This window comes from Syngnathus acus, chromosome 16, assembly GCF_901709675.1.
Source record: "Syngnathus acus chromosome 16, fSynAcu1.2, whole genome shotgun sequence".
Taxonomy (NCBI): Eukaryota; Metazoa; Chordata; class Actinopteri; order Syngnathiformes; family Syngnathidae; genus Syngnathus; species Syngnathus acus.
This window is the reverse complement of record NC_051101.1, coordinates 10790208-10804965: the sequence shown is the minus strand read 5'-3', so window position 1 is coordinate 10804965 and position 14758 is coordinate 10790208. Positions and strand designations below refer to the sequence as shown.

General features: G+C 41.3%; 3 protein-coding genes across 4 annotated transcripts; 1 reads left to right on the top strand and 2 right to left on the bottom strand.

Annotated features, from left to right (window-relative positions):
• Positions 1 to 147: 147 nt before the first annotated feature.
• zdhhc11 (zinc finger DHHC-type containing 11) lies at positions 148 to 4315 on the bottom strand. The gene is made up of 11 exons (XM_037274494.1): positions 4044 to 4315; positions 3173 to 3391; positions 2784 to 2962; positions 2446 to 2547; positions 2246 to 2370; positions 1994 to 2149; positions 1551 to 1669; positions 1430 to 1479; positions 1293 to 1356; positions 1121 to 1196; positions 148 to 1022 (listed from the first exon to the last, which is right to left on the bottom strand). Exons 1-11 carry the CDS (start codon positions 4059 to 4061, stop codon positions 880 to 882), a joined length of 1251 nt encoding a protein of 416 aa, XP_037130389.1. The 5' UTR covers positions 4062 to 4315; the 3' UTR covers positions 148 to 879.
• Positions 4316 to 4541: 226 nt separating this feature from the next.
• brd9 (bromodomain containing 9) lies at positions 4542 to 8650 on the bottom strand. Of its 2 annotated transcripts, none has more exons than XM_037274338.1 (17): positions 8504 to 8650; positions 7855 to 8063; positions 7656 to 7781; positions 7441 to 7570; positions 7297 to 7354; positions 7072 to 7216; positions 6875 to 6985; positions 6520 to 6680; positions 6283 to 6415; positions 6088 to 6193; positions 5854 to 5949; positions 5649 to 5781; positions 5452 to 5563; positions 5327 to 5383; positions 5147 to 5252; positions 4905 to 5075; positions 4542 to 4835 (listed from the first exon to the last, which is right to left on the bottom strand). In XM_037274338.1, exons 1-17 carry the CDS (start codon positions 8550 to 8552, stop codon positions 4753 to 4755), a joined length of 1986 nt encoding a protein of 661 aa, XP_037130233.1. In that variant the 5' UTR covers positions 8553 to 8650; the 3' UTR covers positions 4542 to 4752. The 2 variants fall into 2 exon arrangements, with proteins under 2 accessions (XP_037130233.1, XP_037130234.1); XM_037274339.1 differs by having other exon boundaries at positions 4753 to 4835; positions 6118 to 6193; positions 8504 to 8552.
• A 29-nt stretch (positions 8651 to 8679) lies between these two features.
• trip13 (thyroid hormone receptor interactor 13) lies at positions 8680 to 12076 on the top strand. Its single transcript, XM_037274490.1, has 14 exons — positions 8680 to 8764; positions 8984 to 9056; positions 9178 to 9337; positions 9413 to 9539; positions 9723 to 9778; positions 9901 to 9991; positions 10079 to 10151; positions 10228 to 10291; positions 10356 to 10442; positions 10679 to 10785; positions 10873 to 11026; positions 11096 to 11208; positions 11279 to 11348; positions 11429 to 12076. The coding sequence occupies exons 2-14, from the start codon at positions 8986 to 8988 to the stop codon at positions 11522 to 11524; spliced, it is 1269 nt and encodes a 422-aa protein (XP_037130385.1). The 5' UTR covers positions 8680 to 8764; positions 8984 to 8985; the 3' UTR covers positions 11525 to 12076.
• The last annotated feature ends 2682 nt before the right edge of the window (positions 12077 to 14758 follow it).

Below are 14758 nucleotides of genomic sequence, written 5' to 3'. Positions count from 1 at the left end.
GGGCGATGTCAATTGTTTTTACTAGTTACTGTATTCTGTCAGAGGCACTATTTTGGCCAAGGTTAGCACTTTTGTTTTTAGTCCACTAGGGGGCACTGTTTAAGAGGAGGAGACATTTTCGGGCTAAATTAAGCATTTCTTCTCAGGCATTTTGTGTCACATTTGTTATGTACAGGCACTAATTAATGTACGTATGCTGATTTAGACCTGGGGGCTCAAAACTCAGTATGCAGGGCCCCCAAATGAGGTCCGCCAAAGAGTTTTACTTTTATGTATATTACATGAAATAGCATTTCTCACTGGCGCACAAAAATGTTTTAAAATATTTAATAGGATGCAGCAAGTTCTAGAAATTCCCTAAATGTAGGATTCTGGTCACATAGGCTCAAGCACGAGCAAATAAGAAGGATAAGAAAATAATTGTTCTTAATTCTTTACTGAAATGACTAATACAATGAAATACTCTTCTCCCACTAGAACGTGCCTTATTCTCTACACATGAATCTATTTTACCATACAAGGTTGTTGCTTTGGCCCGCAGATAAAATTACATGATTTAAGCGTGGCTGCCCTGTACTTGGAACAGGTTTGGTTTGGAAAATAAATAAAAGCGCTCCAGATGCCAAAAACATCCACTCGACTGAGATTAATGGCACAGACGCCGACATTGAAGATGGACCACCAAATAACATGAAAAACTTGTAATTCAACATAACAAAAGACAAAGCGGGGTTAAGTATACAAAAAAAGAGGAGAGTCTATTTTGAAAGCGGTGGTGTCATATTGAGGACGTCCTCATTTACACCAATGGCTCCATGGTAACTCATTTTAACGAGGTGTCCCTGAGCGCGACATATAATCCCAGCGCACGACTGACTGTTACGTGTCATCGGGAGTCATCACCAAGCTTCCGAGGGGATCCTGCACCTCCGGGACGCTTTCCACTGATTTGACGCTTTCACTCTGCAATTCATCGCCGGCGTCAGGCTTCCAGCTTCTTGAGGTGCTCGTACCGCTTTCTCCTTTTTGGGACATTTCCCATGTGAAATAACATAAATGGAAATATGGGATAAAATGACAGAAATAAAACAGCTGCACAAGATTGATGAAAAACACTCACGCTCTTTCTCTGCAGAATTCTGTGTGTCATGATGGAAGGTGTTTTCCTTTTCTGATGGTTTCTTGGTGTTTTCCATCTAGATCATAAGTCAATTTTATTTATATAGCCCTTAATTACAGAAAGGTCTCAAAAGAATTAAAGCTTGCAAAAAAGTTGCAGTGTATTTTCTTACCTCGGTGCAAATGGGTTCTGGCAGTCTGATGGAAATTGGTCCTTTATCATCGGGATTGAAGGGACTATTGAAATAAACACAACATTCAACCTTGGCAGTTTGTACTGGCACAACAGGAGCGGTCGGGTTGTTGTTACCTTGCTCGGGTAATATGGGTTGGCTCGCAATCCGTAGAGCTCATCGAGTTCTTTAGCATAGAAATGTGCGTTAAAAGACAACAATAGATGTAATTGAGAGGGAGCAAGCAGGAATTGTCACCTGTGAAACTTTGTTTATTATTTGTAGGTTGTGTGAATTTCCCACATCGGTGTCTGCGCTTTTGGCTTCTTTTTGACGCTGGAGCTTTATGTACTCGTACGTGCTTAGTCCTTTACACACTGTAACGATACCCAGTAAAAAAACAAAAATCATAATAGGCAGAGAATTTTACTTCTGTTACATGAAAAGTTTACCTCATGACAATCTCTTGATTTAAATACCTTTCACCATGAGCTAATGCTAAGGTCGTTAGCATGTTAGTTTTACTTTACGTTAGTAAGTTACTTTAGCCAATGCTAAGGAAGTTAGCATTTACCCGCAATACTTTTAATATGCTACTTTCGTGCATGTTTTCGGAACAAAACTTTCCCAGAGCCCCAATTTCACGATAGATTTTAATATGTGTTATTAATACCTTTGCTTTAACGAGCTGTGTGACTTACGGAGGTAGAAATGGAAACAGAGAAGGTGCCAGAGAAGCACTAGGCACGCCAGACTCAGCATGGCTGTAACAAAGGCCACGATGAGGAGACCGGCTGAACTAGTCTTTATGGGGGCTGACGGTAAAAACACCAGCCAGGTGTCATTTGCCATCACACCTGCAGAATGGTGGACACACACAAACACACTTGAATGAAGAATTATCATAACAAACAATCCATTTGTGTCCTTTATCCAATAGAGCGATGACTCACCGTGGAATTGAGGGCTGGTTCGTAGGGCGTTTGGATCAAGATAGTGTTGGATGAATATAAACAAGACGACAGCGACCAGCAGGCCCGTGCCGACCGCTGCAGAAATCACGGCTGCGAAGAAGTACCTGAAAGCAACACGGGTGCGCTCATAATTGCACGAATTAACATCAGAGTCCAAATGACAGTATCGCTGGTCTTACCCGTAGTTTCTGCCACCCACACAGTTGTTCAACCATTTGCAGTGGTGATCAAAATCCGACACGCACTTGTTGCAAATGCTACAGTGTTTCACTTTGGGCCCGCTGAGGAAATGGAACATGCAACATCACATTTCTTAAAAATGTACCGGAATTTTCGGACTATAAGTCGCGGTTTCATTCATAGTTTGGGTGGGGGGGCGACTTATACTCAGGAGCCACTTATATACATATATATGTTTTTTTTCACTTTTTTGGGCATTTTATGGCTGGTGCGACTTATACTCCGGTGCGACTTATAGTCCGAAAATTACGGTAGTTTGGCTAGCTAGCATACATACACTTTAACTTCACACAGGTAACAGTGAAAGTCCTGGATGACATGAAGCTGCACCGTCCGGTCAAAAAGCGGCATCGGGCCGGTGTAGGTTTTTTTGGCCCTCACGCTGGCATCTGCTGGATCTATGCTGATGGCGGCAATGTGGCTGAGCAAGTGCACAAGGAAGGCCAAACCTGTAAACTGGATGCCGCTAGCGTTAAGGGAAAGTGCTCGGATAAGACAAAAACAGCGCTGTTTCTATCCCATTTAGTTTTCATAGAGTCACAAACAAGTAGAGATTCATGTCTGTAACAGAGGCTCATAGAAATAACCCCACACAAGAAAAACCTTGTTTGGTTGGGAATGCTAATTTGTTAGCTTGCTCGCCATCTGAGGGAGCGTTAAAGATACGGTGTAGAGCACATGGTTCCAAGGTAGAGGTAGGAGAGGGATGAACATTCCAAAGGCCACCACGGCGAGGTAGTTGTACAATAGCCATGCAATGACTTGGAAGATCTGAGGGGGCCACGTCCAACCGTTCGCCCGCGGGGTCTTGTCCGAGACCAGCTCGTTTCGACTGCTGCCGTGCATGGGGGCAGTTCGCCTTAGTTTCCCACTGAGGACGTTCATCTAGAAGACATCAGATGCAAATCATTCATTCGACCGAGCAGTCCAAATTGCACTGATGAGCAAATGTCATGAACAGGACCTTGAAAATAACATTTGCTTTGCAAACTCTGAAAAATTCAACAGAATATCAAACAAAAACGAAACCCTTTTGAGCCATGTTAGATTTTTGGCAGGGATTCTAGAAGAGTCCACTATATACAACTATTTCTAGCTTTTCTAAAAAGATAAATAAACTTACAACAGCGAACTTTAATCTATTTTGGTCTTTTTACTGTCATGTTAAAATGCTTTGAATAAAAAGATGAAATCAAGGCTGAAATAACAAAAGTCTTGAAGTCACTAGTGGTTATGGAGTCTAAAAAAAAAAATCTCACACAAGCTACATCCCTTTCTTTGAGTCATCACATGTTTTGCTCTTGGCCCTTTGTTTTTCTTTTAAATGTTCTATTCTTTTTTCAGTATGTGACTGTTAACTAGCATTTTCAAACTCCGTGACCTAAATAGACTGTTTGATCGCCGCTTTTGCAGCGTCAAATGATAAAGAAAACACGTTGCGAGTTTGCCATACACATTAATTTTACGCTAGGAAACAGAAAGGTCTTGCGGGTAAAATATCTATACCGTAAAATGCACTTAAATGAGAATGACTTACTTTTGTTGCAGGGTTCATATCAGCCTCCGAATCGATTTGGGATCAAAACATTGCACACGGCGATTTCCAGAGAGCGATTCATTTTCACTGTGTCGTCACACTAATGGCGCCGCTAACTAAGGCAACATGGAAGACGTGAAAACAGGACAGATAAAAGCGACTCTGCTGACGTTGTTGTCTGGGCCTAAGAAAGAAGATATTGCTTGGACTTTTAACTTGAAGAAACAGTTTGCTCAGCGGCGCTCGGCTGCGCCATGGCAACTGTTGCGCATGCGCACTTTACACAAGCCCACGACCTGCTTGTGTTGCGTTCATGACCTTCAGTCACAAACCACTCAAACAATCGGATTTAACAAAGTCATGATCAATTTTGATCGACAGTCTGAAAGATATTAATTTTGAATTTTATGATACTGTGTTTTACATTAATCTTATTTTCACTTTGTGTTTTGCGTATTGAGCGCTTCCCACATTCATAATACAGATTATGCAACAGTATATGAAACCACACGTATTTATAAATACATGTGCAAACATTTATTTTTACTGTTGCACTCGTACAAAATAAAAAACAACATACAAATAAAAATTAAACAATCTGTACAAATCACATTCTTTAGAAGAGGTCACAGGCGTGCCACAGTACTGAACCGATCCAACGTCACAGTGACGGGCGATGTCAATGCCGGTGAAGAATGAAATCATTTGGTCAGTTATTGGCTGGACTCTCTGACTCTGGCGACTGGAGGAACTCGTAGGGATCGTGTACCATTTCCGACTGTGATGGGCTCCCTGTCGATCAAGCAAAACCGTTTAGTTGAGAGTCGAGACAATACGTCGCCATTGTCAAGACTCAATTACCCAAGTGGTGTTGATCCCTCTCGGAGGCGTTGGAGAGGGACGACAGGTTGGAAGAAGGCCTGGAGCCGACTCGGTCCACCTGAGCCTCCTGAAACTCCTGCAGAAGCTTGTCGGCATCATCAAAGTTCTGCTGGCTTTCCTCGTTTCCTGGCTCCTTCTTCACACCTTTACCTGGTATATAGACGAAGGAGGGAAGTTTTATGTCTTAATACGCTACATTTATGTGAGCTGGATAAATATACCTAATGTGTTGAGCATGGATATGTCAAGGGACATGTCAGGGTAGTTCTTCAAAGACATGAAGTCCAACACTGAACTGCTTTCTCCAAGACCAGCACCATCCACCATCTAAACACAAAACCGACAACCCGAGTCAAAGCATGGCTGTAGTTGGACTTCGATGAAGCCCTCAAGTAACCCACCTGCATGTCGCAGAGGCCTGTCTTGGTTTCGTCCGCTTTCAGCAGCGGGTTCCTCTTCTGAGAAATTAGCATGAGGGGTCACAATTGGCGTACAACTACGTGTAACGATGTAGCGAGCGGCGTACCTGTCGGATCTGATTGGCAGCATTTGTGTGATCGCTTCCTGTCATCTTATCCAGAATTTCATCCACCCAACACTTGGTGGCATTTCCACATCCTTTCACAAAGTCCAGTATGCTTGGAGGGGAGAGGACATGATCTTAAATTGGTGACTGTCAGTAAATGTCACTATTCTCTAAGAGCGAAAACTCTCCATGTCTACCTCAGAGCACATTGCACCCCCGTTTCATCTCCATACGCCGAGCACAGCAAGTCCGACTCCTCGGGTAGCAGGTCTGGAAAGACCGAGTTCTTCTGAAGGCTCTGAATGTTGTAGGCACTACTCAGGAAAGTCACTGCAAAAAAAAAAACAAGGGCGGGATTTCTGAGGTGTAAAGAAATTTACGAACAAGCATTTTAATATGTACCTTTGTGTCTCCTGTCATCTTTGAAGCCCAGCGTTGTTAATCCAGGAAGGAGCTTATTTGATAGTGAACTCAAGTCCACTTTATGAGTCTCCTCTTCTGCAAAAATGAGTATTATTTTAGTCAATTTCATATCTCCCCCCCAATTTTTATTTAAAAAAATATATATTATGTATTTTTTACCATAAACCACACTCATATATTTATGTTTGAAATTGTGTTCATTTTTTTAATCACCCTGCATAACAAGAATTTGGGGTATCAGACCTTCAGCCTCGGGATCGAGCTGATTGACGACAGTGTACACAAGAGAAGTGTCGGACTCTTTCTGCAAGTACCCGATCTAAAAAATAAAGACGATGCGCAAGCTGTATCAGCACTGTAAATAGCACTGAGGCACAGGAAACATATTGATCATGCAAAGTACAGCACCTTGGAGTTTGGCATGTATCTGTTGATGCGATCTCGGGCTTCATCGGCCGAATGTTCCACCAGAGCGAGGACGTGTTCCTCTGCTGTGCTGTCAGTCAGGCTGCAGGCGTTCCCCTCTGGCTCGAAAAGATAGCTGAAACCAGAGAAGGAAGCCAGGAAGTGAATGTCTTGATTGTTGGGTTCCTTCAGCAGACAAGTAAATAAATAAAAAAAAAATAAAAAAAATAGGTTACTTACTTCATATCTTTCACGGGTTGTTTCTTTGACTTTCTGGCCGATTCCGCTGGGATAGGAGTGACCTCCGTCGGAGGTAAATCGGCCGCGAGTTCTTCATCCCCCAAAATGGCTGCCATGTCTTGCATGAAAGACATGCTGCGCTTCAAAACCAACAGGCGATCCTGTTGACAAGAATTGGACACAATTAACGTGAAAATTACATTCTCATGCATCGTATGCAATCAAACAGGTGAAATTCTAGTGCAAACTAAAATCCACTATGAAATTTGACCTCCTCTGAACTTGAAACACAATGTTCTCTAAGGTAACTAAAAGTTTGCTAGAGAAAGACCAAATGAGCCATGAAGCTCATTACCTTGCTCATCATCTTAAACCCGGTATGGAGAAGTTTCTTGGCCGCCTTATAGTAGACCGTCTCCGGGCGATTGTAAACCATGGCGTTGTCGCACATCAGCTTAAAGTCAGCCTAAAGAGAAAACACATTAAGACAGACAAAACGTCATTCCAATGTGTTACTTTTTATCCCAATTTTGAGCAGTGGCTTCGACTCACCTTGAATTCTGTCACCGTGTTGTACTCATTATTTGAGATCTTGTCTTTCATGGTGCTGAAGTCCATCGGGTGTTTAATGATCATTGAGTAATTGGGAGCAATCGCATCTGTTACTGGAAAGGCAAAGAAAGCATGGGCATCTTTTCTGTGAGGACAAGACATAGACATGGTTAGGGTGGTCGTAGCCAGATTGTTTTTTGATTGACAGCAATTTTTTGTCCTCACCTTTGCAGCTGGCGGAGGAAGTGCTCAAGTAACAGCTGCCGGGGAGTTGACTCGTTCTCTGTATTGGGGGGGGAAAAAAAAAAGAGAGCAATTTTGTGGCATATTTTGATCGTAATAATGGCGATAATTTAATTTGGTTCTTGCCATGTTGTGTTCGGCACGCTCGCACGGGTCTTTCTCCCTGGTGCTCGACATCGACCTTCACGCTGGGGTGAAATTCCTCAAACTCAGACTCACTCTCAAACTTCTCCTTCTTCCTTTTCTTCTCTTCTGGCTGATTGACGACACCATTTGTGTGATTATCACACTTCGAACATGAATTCTGAGTCAACTTATAGGCTGAAATTGACGTTCCTCACCTCTATTTTGATACTCATAGTTTTGGATATCGTGAAAGGTTCGACGGGCACGCCAGTGCTGACCGCGGTGGTGGGTGCTGCCTCGGATTCATTCTGCTCTCGCTCTCTTTTCTTTCTCTTTTCCTCCTGTCAGATGATAGACAGTATTTGTAAATGAACCCAAGAAATGCTTCAATTTGACAATGGAATGTAGGCTGACCTTTCTTCGTTTTCTCTCTTCATCGTCCACATATTTGTCCTTATCAGATTTTTTCTTCTTCTTCTTCTTTTTCTCTTTGTGGCGTTCGTGATCTGATCTGTCGTCATAGTAGCTGGAGTCATGGCCCGAACCCGAGAGTTCTGTCACTTCGCTGCCTCCTACTTTCAGCACGAGCTTCAGTGGCTTCTCCAATGCCTTGTCTTCAAAGTCTGAAACAAAAAAAATTAGAAGACATTTTCATTTGCTGAGCACGTGGATGTATTTTAGATGTTTTATCTCGTGCTGAAAATTGACATAGGGCAATTGGAATAGTCTTGTGAATGATTTTACTTAATATTATGCTATTTCATATAATAATTGGGTAAAAAAAAATCATACGAGCTTCTCGCTGCATTTGATGGGACAAATTGCAAGTCGCAACAACATTTATAAGTCAATATAATAGATTGTACTGCTGTGTAATTAACAAAACAGTTGTGTAATGAATGATAGATATTAAAAGCCTCTTCAATGATCGATCATGAATGAAAAACTAGATTTGCTGCCATTACTAGCAAGGACTAGCAAGCACTACTAGCACAAAAATAGCAACAACAATAACAGAGTATCTATCGTTAACTGGCAAACTGTCACAAATGCATTCAATTACCATCAACTGTTCTCCACTCCGGTTTATGTTTCTTGTGTTTCTTCCCCATTTTGCAAAATTTACAGTTAAAACGAAGGTTTATTCAGTCTGTATCAGGCGTTCTCGTTAGCATTGGTTTTAGCATTAACGGTGATGATAACCGGAAATGACGACATGGAAATGAGTTTAGTATTTCCGGTTCAAAAAGCAGGGCGCTGAATTCGAAACTTTTGGGCATCTCTTCGATAAAGTGCTAGTTTTGCTTCTGTAAAGTACATTTCGGTATGTATAGTTTTTACATTATATTAAGTTTTGTTTTGTTTCTCAGCTACAACGACACCTCGCTGTCTTGCTAACGTATCTAGCTAGCTACCGTAAATTCGAGCCAACCGTAATCTACCATTTGTCAAAACTCGAAGTAAAAAATATCTTTCATTTGGCACGTTCAAAACAAAAGAGTAGTCAAGAAAGCTGACAATATTTTGTTCATTTGCTCATCAGGAATGGAAATCAACGATATGGATGTGGAAAACAAAAAAACAATCGATGTCGAGGTCCACGTTAAATCCCGAAGGTATGGCCCTTGCATTAATTTAATTGACGTGACTAGATCCAAATATTATTATTGTTAGTAGTGTGCTTGTTTTTCTTTGCTATAAGAACCCTTTTTTTTTTCATGTATCTTGATATTATAGCACAGCTAAAATGCCTGAGGTGAGGATGCATGTCCAGGCTCTTCTAAATCGCCACAACATGGTGTTTGGAAACTTCAAATGGACAGAGTTTGATGAAGGCTTCCTGCACACTCATGTAGAATCCGTGGCTATTGTTGATCAAGAGGATAAGCCATCACAGGTAGTTAGTTTACTAGAGATCAATGGTTATTTTTGTTATGTTAATATTTTGTCATTTCCGCCTCTCCGGAATCAGCTCCTGGATTTGACGAGCTGCACAATTTCCTTCCACATCTTCACCCTGATTGAGGATGGGCCTAGTACACTCAGTTTAGAGGAGGATGAGGAACTCTCAGCGGCTACCCACTGGTTGCTTCCAGCAGGTGATGCTTCAAACAACAAGCAATATTTAGGAATAATCATTATGATTGTATTATTGCCAGTGTTTGTGTTCTGTTGTATTATCGTTATTTAAGAACACTATTTATGTACTATACTTGAATAGAGGCAAAATGAAAACAAGGCTATAATTATAAAATTGTAATTTTCTCATTGTTTCTTGCCAGCTGATTTCCATGGTATATGGGAGAGTCTCGTATATGACAATGGAGTCAAAACTAAGGTAAAATGAAGTAGTCTGGTCTCTCAATGAAATCAGATGTCAAATCACTCGCCTGTGACCATACGCTATCATTACATGGAAATTTACATGAGAAAAAAATGCTGACCCTGGTTCTCCTCCAGCTACTAGATTATGTCACAACAACAATTTACTTCTCGGACAAAAACGTGGACAGCAACTTGATTTCGTGGAATCGTGTCGTGCTGCTCCACGGTAAGAAGTTCAGGAACAATAATTTGATTATTATCACGATTTTTTTGGATCGCGGAGGTCAGGAATTTTCTTTGTTCACATATCCAGGGCCCCCAGGCACCGGGAAAACATCCTTGTGCAAAGCTCTTGCCCAGAAACTGTCAATCCGACTGTCAAGCCGGTGAGAAGACCGTTTAATTAAACGCACCTCGCCTTCAAATGCAACTGCTCTTTTTATTTCTTCCCTCTCCACGCAGATACACATATGGACAGTTTATTGAGATAAACAGCCACAGCTTATTCTCAAAGTGGTTCTCTGAGGTAATAGTGGAGGTTTCTGTGGAAAGGATCCTATTTGGTTGCTAATCCCATGTCTGTATTGCAGAGTGGAAAACTGGTCACAAAGATGTTTCAGAAGATTCAACAGCTTATTGATGACAAAGATGCTCTTGTGTTTGTCCTCATTGATGAGGTAAATAAAATAAATCTAGTAGTCTGTCTCACAGTATTAACTTTGTCAAAAGTTCTGATGATAAAAAAATAAGTTGACAAGTGACATGTTAGACATGTTTTTTTTTTTTCCAGCTAACTTTGGGTAAGAGGCAGGCACTGGCGGAGCTAGGGGGGGGGGCACAGGGGTAATGGCCCCTCCCTGAAATATGTTTGATACCAGGCCAGTTAATTTTTGTCTTGTGTCGCTGATGTTAGGTGGAGAGTCTGACAGCAGCGAGGAACGCCTGCCAGGCCGGAACGGAACCATCTGACGCCATTCGCGTGGTCAACGCTGTCCTAACTCAGCTGGACCAAATCAAACAGTTGGAAATATTCACCTACTATTTCACATTTTTTTGTTTTTTGTCATGTTGTTCTGCATGTTGTTAACGTTCAGGTTCTTTTCTTAGATATTCCAACGTGGTGATCCTGACGACCTCCAACATAACGGAAAAAATAGACTTGGCCTTTGTAGACAGAGCGGACATCAAGCAGTACATCGGACCTCCATCTGAGAAGGGCATCTACAACATTTTTCTTTCCTGCCTTGAGGAGCTTATGAAGGTAAGAGTAGTAAAATGAAAGTGATCACATGCAAGCGCGCATATTAATAAAGATTCCCGATGTGTGCAGTGTCAAATCATTTACCCAAGCCAGCCCGTCTTCACCATCTCGGAGATGGAGACCATGGGCTTTGCCAAGAGTAATCTATCTGAAAACAGCCTGACCCTGAGGAACATCGCCATGTGAGGACACATTCCGACGATGCATCAGCAGTCTGCTTTTCTTTGAAACATTTCATTTGGTTCTTTCCAGAAAAAGCAAAGGCCTGAGTGGAAGATCACTGAGAAAATTACCCTTTCTAGCTCATGCACTCTTTGTGAAGGTAAGCGTTGTAGTGTAACCCGAAAAAAGACGCACAAGTCGGACTTAAGATGTTTCTTCATCGTGCTCTTTCTCCTCCAGTCACCAAGAGTGACCCTAGAAAAGTTTCTACAGGCCATGGACAAGGCGGTGGATATGCAGAAGGAGGAACGAGCTAACCTGGTAAATGGTGTTTGACTCACACCAAAGGTTTTTTCATGAGGCGTCATCAGGTAACCTGGTGCTGAACGTTTACACAAATTGATTCAGCCACAGAAAGTTATTGTGATGAATGCTGTCTGTGGATTTTGTATTGTATTTTCAGTTGCTCATTGGTTTAAGATGCCTGAGAGTTAGCCTCGTCTAATGACGGTTCCATTGTCAATAACATATTCCAAATTTGTAGTCTGTTGCTACCATAGTTGTAAAGTCAATATTTGTATGAAAAAAACAAAACATGTATATATTTGAAATTGAAGAAAATGTTTGCGCCGCAGCAACTGCTACAAATGCGAAATCCACCCAAGCTATCGACCTGTTCGTGTTGCGTTTACATCCTTCACAGTCACACACCACAATCGATTGTTCTCACCTAAAGAATCGGATTTAACAAAGTCATGATCAATTTTGATCGACACTGTCCGAGAGGTATTAACATGTTCAGTGTTGAGGATACTGTGTGGTTGCTCAGGTTTGTCTTTTGAATGAAATGTGGAATTCCACACTCCAAAGTAAAGCCATTTTACGTGACTTTTTCCTACTTTGTGTTTTGACACCTTCCAACATTTCTAATGCTGATTATGATTATAATTATTATTATATTTAAAATACATGCAAACATTTGCATATTCGTGCAAACTACTTCCCGCACACTTTCAAAGCTGTTGCACATAAATAAAAAACATATTTTTTTTCCTGTGGGCAACAGCCGCAGTTATATGTTTTAGCCACCAGATGGCGCCCCAATGCCACAACTCCATTTGATATGTTTCCCATTGACTTCTAGTGATTGGGAGTTGATCAAATAGATGAAGGTGAGCAAGCTGTCGTGTGAAACATCTGCAGCAGGGACTTATCCAGACTTGCTCATGCAAGAAGTTGTCAGAAGGAGTTCAGACAGTGTGACCCAGAGTGACATTCCGGGCTTGTCTGGCGCTTGCTGCCTCCTTAAACCAAACGCGCAACTGTCACAGAGGCTCCTGATACGTATCAGTCATAAGCAGTGTTTATATGAAGAGATCAGTGGTGGCATTGTTCATAGGAGCATGTCTCACATTCTGTGAATACTCGGCTTCTTTGCATGTCAGCTGCAGACACGAAACAATGGGCTCTTTGTTTGTCGGCCAGCAACTTTTTTTTTTCTTTCCCCCCTTCACACAACTTCAAAGGTTCCTGCAGAAGGCAAAAGGAAAGTTCATATTTAATCCCCACAGCGTCACCTTAAAAACAACTTTGCACGGGTTGCCACAACTAAAAAAAACGATTGACACGGTGCATTACTAGCCAAAATGTGGCATTAGGATCAAACAGAGGGTTTTGTACTTTACTCATAGACGCATCACCAAGCTTGGATTTAAAAAGAAATCTTCGATTGGATTCCCTCCAGTTCAAAAGTCCCTCATGTCACACATGGAGGCGGTGGAGAAATACCGGAACGTCTCCAGTAAATAAAACCATAATTGCGCTGCATGAAAGTTGTGATCTTCACAAAGCTATCAAAAGTTAGTCAAGTGAAAGGAAAATAAGTCATTGGTATTGTTTCAAACTTTCGATTCCAATGACAGAGAATGACAAAATCAAAAATGTGTTTTTGTGCCTTTAAATACAAATATTATGTTATGCGAATATAGACGGCAGTATTTTGCGTGTTAACATTTTGAACCTTTTCAATAATTACAGTAAAAACATGGCAGGGATTGATACTGATCTGATGATGCCCTCGACGTCCTTGATCAGTTTGGTTGTTTATTGAAATTTCCTGCTTCCGTTTCCTGGCTCCTCTCCTTGCATTGTGACATTTTCCCACCGCATGTTTGTGATCCTTTCAAGGAAAGTGTCTGATGTTGCCGAAGGAAAAGAGAGGCACGCGAGGAGGATGCAGCCTGCATCCCGTAAGCTAGAATATGGGAAGCAAAGGCAATAATTAGGCGAGGCAGAACGAGTGAAGATAGACATCAATGAGATATGCAAATTTTGACGCGCATCCCAGTAGCAGCACATATGCGAAGATCCTCTGTCTGAGAACTTCCAATGATAGCATTCAATAACATTCCAGGAAGTGGAATAAGACTGCACATTAAGATAAAAAGGTCATGAGATCATCAGCTAGCTCTGCACGCATAGGACCGCCCCCTCATTTGAATAACTTTTCCTTCTGCATTGCATGACCAAAATTGCCCAAATAAAATACATGAAGCAATTAAATGAAAGCAAAAATAAAAGATAATTGAAAAAATAAAACATATATAGAATACACTACAACAAAATATATAGGACAAAAAAGTAAAAATAAATGCAAAATGAAAAAGATTTAAAAATAAATGTCAAAATATATGGATATAATATTTTTTTTTAATTTAATTAATTTTTTTACGAGCGGTTCAGTTAATGGTTTCATTTTTCTTCAACCAAGATAGGAGCCCTCGAGTACCAGAGTTGGACACCTCTGCTCTCAGGGGAAAACAGTTTATTGGCATTTGTAACATTTTTTTTTTTTTTTTTTTTAACTAAGGACCTCCCGCAACCATGTCCAATCATTTGGAATATACTCTGCAATAGTGGTGTGTACAGAATACACATTAATGAGTTCATGCGGCGGTGGGAAAAAAAACAACGATGGCCCTTACATAGTCATAACATTAGGACGCGTGTGTTCTGCAGCCAGACTCCGTTTTAACACCCGCCAACAGAAACAAACCATAAAAGTGTGGAGCAGCTTTTGAAGTGCAGAACGTTCAAAGTACAGCGAGTTCTTCCAGGTTCTCCTCGACAAACAGCAGTTTATCTTTAGCACATGTGCTGCACGCTCCTTAGACTCTAAAAATGTTTTAGTGCGCCATAATCAATCGCGGGGACAGAGGGGGGAAAAAAAATCTGATCTGATTTTAGGCCAATTTTGTTGTGCAAGTTCTACAGCTTGAATCGACATTTAATGCCGCAAATGCATATTTGCAAAATGGAGCTGAGCTTGGATGTTTTTTTGGTAAGAAACCACCCGGTAGCCCAGACGGGAGATTGTTGTCAACGCTACCAAATTAGCCAATACTTGCCAGAAATTCCTGCATCTCGTTCAATGTTGCTGCTCTTGGCAGCCTTCCTGGCCCGTTTTCATCTTGACTTTTCATCCATTTTGAAAGAACATCCAATTCTTGATATTGTCTCTGTTGTGCCATAGTTTTTCCCATTTGATTATGACCAATATTTTTCAACAAG